The sequence below is a fragment of the Anabrus simplex genome, chromosome 2 (assembly GCF_040414725.1).
Source record: "Anabrus simplex isolate iqAnaSimp1 chromosome 2, ASM4041472v1, whole genome shotgun sequence".
Lineage (NCBI taxonomy): Eukaryota > Metazoa > Arthropoda > Insecta > Orthoptera > Tettigoniidae > Anabrus > Anabrus simplex.
Genome location: NC_090266.1, coordinates 892,201,763 through 892,210,969, shown reverse-complemented (window position 1 = coordinate 892,210,969; position 9,207 = coordinate 892,201,763). Strand labels below are relative to the sequence as shown.

General features: G+C 39.1%; 1 protein-coding gene across 1 annotated transcript in view; it reads left to right on the top strand.

Moving 5' to 3' along the window:
* Window positions 1-6,557: 6,557 nt before the first annotated feature.
* Window positions 6,558-9,207, top strand: part of LOC136864537 (protein MEMO1) — a 160,147-nt gene continuing 157,497 nt past the window's right edge. Inside the window, exons 1-2 of the mRNA XM_067141647.2 lie at window positions 6,558-6,747; window positions 6,898-6,979. Coding sequence (XP_066997748.2) covers window positions 6,699-6,747; window positions 6,898-6,979 — 131 coding nt within the window. The 5' untranslated portion in view covers window positions 6,558-6,698. The remainder of the gene's footprint in view (window positions 6,748-6,897; window positions 6,980-9,207) is intronic.

Below are 9,207 nucleotides of genomic sequence, written 5' to 3'. Positions count from 1 at the left end.
TCATACATTAAGAGCTGCTAGAAAAGAAAATCATGACGTTGCATGATTGATTGCAGTGCCTGAGAGTAGCGTATACGAGTCCAACACTCGGCCACCTGGATTCCTCGCTGTACACCCTCTTTTCTGCACACCTTGTAATCAAAGTGAATGCTTGTAAGGAGCGGTAAGGAGTCTCGATTTCAATAATAGCCGTGTGAGCACTAAAGGTGTGTTTTGTATGTGCCATCTGTCAGCATTCAACTAAAACTAAACTATTAGAATGGCGATAATAGCCGGCTAGTTGCATTCCTGTCGCGTACTACTTCCTAGCGTTTGGCGGCAAGGGTCGATGATTTGAATTTTTAGAGGGACGTACTTCATAGCGTTGCGCAATAAACTGCGAGAACAGATTAAGAGCTTCCAAAGTGAATTCATGTATATATCAATCGGTAAAACTTACGGTACCCACTGGGCGAAACTTAGGTTTGGGGCCGATGACCTTCGATGTTAGGCCCTTTAAAACAACAAGCATCAAACTTAGGTTAGAGATCGAACATACCGCGACGCCACCTTTAAATCAATATAAAATATAATTCAAGTATGCTATATGTAGCATATTCTAATTTTTAAAATTTACTTCAACAGATTCTTTTAACACCGCAGATGGATCTTACATGGATATTTCCTTCCTGTCAACATCATTAGGAATTATGTATATACTTACCGTCTTACTAATAAACGGTGCATAACTTTTATACAAGGTTTATACACCGTTTATGTGAAATTCGCTACCAATAAACCGTGTATAAGCCTCCTGTGTATACATCTGTTATAGTTATTCATTGAATTGCTTATACAGACCAGGACCCTTGTATAAGCGCTGTATAGCAGCGAGTAGCGGAAAAAGAAACGAGTGAGCAGTTTATTTTCGTGGTATTTATTGTCTACAGTAATATAATCGTGGTGAAATATTCGACTTCTCCATTTAACATTGAAGGAATGGACGATAGCGTTGATGATCTTCACGATATTTTAAACATAGAAGACATACACCGTTCAGAGGTTATGGACGCTAGACATCTCGTAAAGTAAAACACTTTAAAGAGACGGAATGGCAATGAATAACTATAAAATAAATTATGGTTGGGCGTATTTTTGTGTAATAATGTGTTACTGCTTAATAGACTTTTGATATTGCGAGTTTATTATATATTATCTGCCCCTACAAATATCTTTCTCAAACTTGGGTACCTGTAAAATGGGACATAATTCTCGAGATAAAAAATGACATAACTTGAAAACCATACGTAACATGATTTCCATACTTTGTAGTTGAATACCCAGAAATATGATGTATAAATGCCTAATAGAAACTTTTTTGATCAAACCTCTCTTTTAAGCTACAAAACCGTTTTTTCCTTTCTCCTGAAAAATAAGGATTTTGGATTGTGTACCATTTTCAACTCGCCGATTCGATTATAATTGCTTACGTTTTCCGTACTACCCCAGTTAGGAGCTTTTGATCTTAGCTTTTCCATGTCTTTTTTGGCGTTCATTACACAAGCAAGCTGAAGAAATGTTGATATCAATATAAGTCAATTTCCAGCTGTCTCATGGAATGACAATGAATAACTAAGTTATAAAAGAAATGATGGTTGGGCGTATTTTTGTGTAATAATGTATTATTGCTTAATAGACTTTTGAAATTGTGAGTTTATTATACATTATCTGCCCCTACAAAGATCTTTCTGAAATTTGAGTACCGGTACCTATAAAATGGGACATATTCCTCGAGATAAAAAATGACATAACTTGAAAACCATACGTAATATGATTTCCATACTTTGTAGTTGAAAACGCAGAAATATGATGTATAAATGCCTAATAGAAACTTTTTTGATCAAACCTTTCGTTTAGCTACAAAAAAGGTTTTCCTTTCTCCTGAAAAGTAAGGATTTTGGAATGTGTACCCTTCTCAAGTCGCCGATTCAATTACAATTGCTTGCGTTTTCCGTACTATCCCAGTTAGGAGCTATTGATCTTTTCTTAAGCCTTTCCATTTCTTTTTATGGCGTTCATTACACAAGCAAGCTGAAGAAATGTTGATATCAGTATCAGCCAATTCCACCTGTCTCACTTAGTGTTGCCACTGCCTTTTCGATATGCCGTGCTACTGTGCGACTTTCCGAAAAGTTTTGCTCGTAGATAACCAGCAGAAGCGATCATAAAGGCGGTGAACGTTCGAAATACGTCAGTGCACTACGTGAAGAGATTCCTACGCCTTGGAACGAATGTATACGTGCTGTATAGTAATACAATGCGTATACCTCGTTTATTAGTAAGAACAATGTAAAACGCGTATACAGGGTTTATTCACTGTTTAACTAAACAAGAGTTAAACAACTGTATAAGGACTTTTTATTAGTAAGACGGCTAACCTCAAATTACATTGACAACACCTTTCATAATAATTAGAAATGCGTTCAACAAGTAGCCTATATAATCAGTACTGTCGATGAACATGAGCGTACGAGTTCGGTAAAATATATATGGTAATAATAAGACAAAGGAGAAAATAACACAAATAGGGTCATTATATTAATCGTATTCTTACAGTTGGACTGGATAATATAATACAAATATGAATTTTTTTTTTTACTGGCTATTGCAGCTATTCCAACAGTTTAGTTGAATACTGAACCGACATATGGCACATACAAACCACACCTTTAGCACTCACACGGCTATTACTGAAATCGAAACTCCTTACCGCTCCTTACAAGCATTCGCTTTGCTTACAAGTTGCGCAGGAAAGAGTGTGTGAAGCGACGAATCCAGGTGGCCGAGTGTTGGACTCGTATATGCTACTGCCTGAGACAGGCAGGATGGCCAACAACAGAAAAAACTCAAGCTAAAACCAACACACTAGCTGAACCAAGCATGCTATAGCAATGCAATGAATAAATAATTATGTCAACCCCATGGCCCCTCAAAATTCCTCCGCCGGGCTGAGTGGCTCAGACGGTTAAGGCGCTGGCCTTCTAACCCCAACTTGGCAGGTTCGATCCTGGCTCAGTCCGGTGGTATTTGAAGGTGCTCAAATACGACAACCTCGTGTCAGTAGATTTACTGGCACGTAAAAGAACTCCTGCGGGACTAAATTCCGGCACCTCGGCGTCTCCGAAGACCGTAAAAGTAGTTAGTGGGACGTAAAGCAAATAATAATAATAATAATAATAATAATAATAATAATAATAATAATAATAATAATAATAATAATCAAAATTCCTCTAAAAATAATTTCCCCCCTAACATTCCCCCTGACTTCTGTATCCGCCCAACTTTCCCTCTGGGACGATTAAATCCCTCAAATTTAGGGGTAAAACCTCTAAGTTGGCAACACTGACTGATGGAAGCTACACAAGTGAGAACTTATCAGAGGAATTGCAAATAATTATTCAGGAATGCAAACTGGGAAATAAAGTCGTGCTGGCAGTGTCAGACAATGCAGCCAACATCGAAAGAGCTATTACAGACTCTACTGAAATCCTGTGAAAGAGTCTTCTCCAAGTTGAGCTTAGTTTTCAGTGACAGGAGAACAACACTGCATGAAAAAAAGGGCACAATTAATCTTGTTCCTCAACTCAAACCTTGGAGTGGAGAAAAACATTTCTTTCATTGTCCTTTGTAGGTCTACATATTGCAACCTCAAATTTTAGGACGTTACATTTTCAGTTCTAAATTCTAATATGTATATTTCATGGTACCGGTATTTTATATTGGCTACTGAGTGTGCAAAATTATTTATATTTTGAATGTAGGCCTATTCCTTTCATACTTAAAAAAAATCATGTTTCATTCCCCTGTGGCTCAGTTTTTCAGTTCCATTTTCTCTAATTTCTTGTATCTTCATTGCTCCTCTTATACTGTGCCGGTAAGTGTATATAACTGTACATAACTAAGATTTGGGTTGTTTCTGTAACGAACCTCCAGGCTGAGCACCAGCCCCTTTTTTATATTGTACTTGTATGATATATTTTATGATGATCATTCGTCACAAAAGTTAGTCATTTTATTTTTAATAGTGATGTGCGCGAGTGATGCCTGGAATCGCGGTACTCGACTCTTTCGAGTCCAGGCTCGGGCTCGTTTCGCTTGCGAAGACTCGATGACAGCATGACGTCACACGTTCGCTCTCTCGCCCGCTGTTGGATGGATGGAGCATATGTACAAGTGGTCGCCGAGGTTTTATGGGATTGCGATGGACCGGTACGATATAAATATTCTTAATGAATGAGCAAAATAAATAATCTGAATTTGATGATGACTTGCGAAAGATAATACTATAACTATATACGCATAATAAAGTATGAAAATATCCGTTCACGGCGTCTCTCGCCCACTCCACTGAATGTGCCCTATATTCTAATAATGATAGCATAGCTTCTCTGGCCTTCAGCCCAACTTGGCAGGTTCGATACTGGTTTAGTCCGGTGGTATTTGAAGGTGCTTAGATACGTCAGCCTCGTGTCGGTAGAATTGCTGGCACATGAAAGAACTCCTGGGTGACTAAATTCCGGCACCTCGGCATCTCCGAAAACTAAAAAAATGTACGCAGTTGGACGTAAAAGTGGTGGTGGTGGTGATTATTGTTTAAAGAGGAAATACAACTAGGCAACCATCCTCTATATACCACTAATCAGAGAGAAAAAGGGAAGAGATCCAACTCATAACATTATTATTATTATTTAAAACCTCTGTCACGGTGTCCGGCTCCATGGCTAAATGCTTAGAGTGTTTGGCCTATGGTCACAGGGGTCCCGGGTTCGATTCCTGGCAGGGTCGGGAAGTTTAACCGTCATTGGTTAATTTCCCTGGCACGGGGGCTGGGTGTATGTGTTGCTTCATCATCACTTCATCCTCATCACGACGCGCAGGTCGCCTACGGGAGTAAAATCAAAAGACCAGCACCTGGCGAGCCGAACCCGTCTTGGGAACTCCCGGCACTAAAAGCCATACGCCATTTCATTTTTTTTAACTGTCACGGTATGCCTACAATCGTTTATACTTGCATCATACTTTCGGCAGATATAATTTAGGGTATTAAGATTAGGCGTCCGGAATGTGATGTGTGTACACGAAGCAAATCATCAGACAGAACGTCACTCTTTTCTAGCTAAACAATGAACAAAATACACCCTCCGTTTTGACGTTTGTCATTGCAACACATGACTGTGCAGAGGAACAAAATCGAGTGTAGTCTTTAGAAGTTGAGCGAAGGTCGAAAAATAGCGGCGGGATGTAAGCAGGACCTTTTTTTTTCGCTACTTGCTTTACGTTGCACCGGCACAGATAGATAGATAGATAGAGAGGAAAGGCCTAGGAAGTGGAAGGAAGCGGCTGTGGCCTTAATTAAGGTATAGCCCCGGCATTTGCCTGGTGTGAAAATGGGAACTCACGGAAAGCCGACAGTGGGATTCGAATCCACTATCTTCCGGATGCAAGCTCACAGCCGCGCGCCCCTAACCGAACTGCGTGTAGTGTGTTGTGTGAATATTAAGAGGAGAGTGTTGGGACGGACACAAACATCCAGTCCCCGAGCCAGGAGAATTAATCAGAAGCGATTAAAATCCCCGAACCGGCCGCGAATCGAACCCGGGACCCTCTGATCCGAAGGCTAGTACTCTGACCATTCAGCCAACGAGTTGGACAATAACAATAAGTGATACTACAGCACATGTATGTTTCTGAATGCCCTACACATGTATCTTTGCAATACATTCTCTGGTAGTAATATTGCACTCATCTTCGGTCCTACGTGTCTATCTTTCAAGTTGACGGTTTGTTAGTAGGCCTAAGTCATAAATATTTTGCCTATGATGATAATAATTATCGTAACAATCAAATTATTGACGACCGATGACTCAATAAAACCAATCATCAGCAGCAAACATTTTGCAATCAACATCACAAAAATATTCTGTGAGTGACCCTGAATGCCGTGCAGTCCAGTACATTAGATTATAGTTCTAAGACATGTCCACAGATAGCGACATTAGTATGCTTGGACTCGAGTCTGGAGTCGAGTATACCGATTCTAAGAGCACATTACTCGATTCTACTCGATTCCGTCGCTAGCCCATCACTAATTTTTAAACCTACATAAAAACTCAAAATAACTGGTACTAAACAAGACATGACATGGGTAATCAATCACATTTGTTAATTTATTGCACATCATGTTAACAACCATTTCCCTATGCATTATTAAAATTTTAAAATTATAAAGGTGAATATTATTTTTCCCAATTATAATTAATGTCCCTATGTGTATTCCTCCGAAAAATACTACCTGATCTTGTGATAATGATCCTGGCCGGTGGTCACCCGCGACCGTCACGACAATCATAAAAGCTTGTGCTTCCTGTGACTGAATCACAGATAAAAGTCACATATACGCCGGTCACAGGTATTCTGGAAAAGTTCACTGCCATTTAGTTCCTATCCCGGTCCGCCATATCTCCCCATTTCTTTTTTCAAAAACAACCTCACTAACTGTGGCTGTGCTCAAGCTGGCAGTGTCTTAGAAGGAGGTTATGAATATGTGTTCTTTCTTTGTCAAGTTTTGTAGCAAGTTTGTTGCTTTTATGACCCTAATTTAACTGATTTACTATTTCACCCTAGTTTGTCATTTTCAATACAAGTTTTCCAGAAGGGATATGGCTGCAAGACGTGCATCCCACGCAGGGAGCTGGTATTCCGATGAAGGTGAATACAAATCAGCTGATTGTCATATGATTAATGTTGCCATTTTAAGGTTAGGTTGGGGTTAATGACCTCAGTAATGTTCTGGTATTTAAAATTAGTATTTAAAGTTAAGGTCAATGTAAGTAAACTATTTCCTTTTTTTCATTTCAGCCAAACATCTTGGAAAACAGCTTGATAATTGGCTGAGTGCTGCAGACCTCTGTCATGGACCAGCACGAGCCATCATTGCTCCGTACGTACCTACTAATTATTAGGAGCTGGAATTATAAGTAAAATTCACTCATTAAATGTACCATCCTTATCGGAAAACTGTTTCACTCCCGATAGAAACTTGTATTCTAATAGTGAGAGTTCATGGCTGCAATTACTCTTATTTTTGCAGCGTACACATTAGGCCTGTACTGAAATATCTCTTGAAAATAATATTTCACTCAAAGTTGTCTACTTTTTCGTTTTCCAGATTTATTTTAAAGGTAATAGGTTACCAGTTTTAAAGCCAGTGGTAACCAACATCGTGAATGGTAGGAGTGAAAATATTGTGATTACTTATCCATATTTACCCGAAAATATAGTTTAATAAGTCACTTAACTTAATAGACCCATAATACTTAGTACTCCAAAGAGATGGTACGTTAAGACCTCTTGTCAGTTATGCCATTGCTTCACTGTGTTCTTAGCTATAGCAGCCTAAAGTTTCAAATGCTGTCCTTTTTCTGGAAGGATCAAAGTTCCAACACTAGTATGATCAAGGGATTTTCCTCTTACCTTACAGGCATTTCATAGTAATATTACAAAATATACCTCTAGCAGATTTCACTCTGATTTTGAAGCTCCTTAAGAGGTAACTCTGGCCATTTCACCCTTTTGTCCTGTACAGAAGGTCAAGAATTTGGTGAATACCACTTTTTGACCAAAATTCATAACTTACCCTTTTTTACTTCCTACCTATGCTGGATTGCAGTGTACGTTGTCCACTGTAGCCAAGAAGAAAGGCTGGCCTACTTGGTCTCCAATAGGCTGTATGTCTCAAATTACAGTTGTCTCTAAGGTTTGTAAATCTGTTAATAATATTATTGGCTCTACGTCCCACTAACTATGGTTTTTGGATTTTAACTTTTCAGTACCGTTGATTCAGATTACTTCTCTGTGAATAGATCTGATTAGTGCATCCATTATCCTCTCTTTCCTATAACTGCTCTTGTATCAACTTTACTGTTCAATTTATTTGCATGTGTTTAAAGAATTTTTCTTTAATGCTATTTTCATTTTTTTTTAAAATCAGTATTTCATCCATATGCATTACAGTAGTTGAATACCGTACCATGAGCAATCCAGACCAAAAAGATGTAATTCCTTAAAAGTTGTACCATACCTTATCATGGGTACATACCGTGTGCCTTTTATATGTTTCTTCCATTTTCCCACAACTTTTTAATGGTGGAAATAGCACCCTTTGAACACACACTCCTCATATGCAGTAAGTTGACACTCCAAAATTTGTGGTTTCTAGCAAGTTACCATCTTCCAAATTTTGTTGCTTGATGTTGATCTGTCTTAAACTCTGGTTGAAATCTACTGACCATGAAGAAAACAAAAGTTGAAGACCACTGTACTATTTCAGATTAAGAAATTGTACTCTAACAATTTCGTTGGTATCATGATCATGACTCTTCTGTTGGTGACTCAGACTGCTGGTATTGCCACTTAAACAGAATTGAGACATGGTTATTAGTTTTCGAGGTATATATTTTTAAATAACATTTTCTTCCCTTTATGGTTCATGTTTGTGGGTTACTGTAGTCACGTCCTAGTTTGTGAACCATGGGCAACGGCTGAGTGGCCTAGTAAGTGGTCCTGAGAGTCAGGATACCAGTTACTATGGAATGGGAGTGGGCATCTCGGACATATTCTGAGTTATGGCCCTCCTTGTGCTCAGGCGGCTAGGACTATACAATTCACCGGTGGTCCATAACCCGTTAGAGGAGAGATCCTCACTTGGACTATGTGCAAGTAGGGTAGCATCCTGCTTCATAAATTTACCGAGCTCAGAACATTTTATGCAAGCCTCGGACCTATGGGAGTAATGGAGTCCCACTCCCATTTAACAGGCGAGGGACTCCTTGGAAACAACTTGGTGAACGAAACGGAATTTGATGGGGAGCTATCAATATTAATGGGGCTTATGGAAGAAAGAAAGTAGAACTGGCTGAGTCAGCAAAGAGGATGCATCTGGATGTGCTAGGAGTAAGTGATATTCAGGTAAGGGGAGATAATGAGGAAGAGATAGGAGATTATAAAGTGTACTTGACGGGTGTTAGAAAGGGAAGGGCAGAGTCTGGGGTAGGGGTCTTTATCAGGAATACCATTGCACGTAAATGAGTGAATGATGTGGGTAGATTTGTCAGTTGGAGGAATTAGAACAAGAATTGTGTCCGTTTATTCATCATGTGAGGGTGTAGA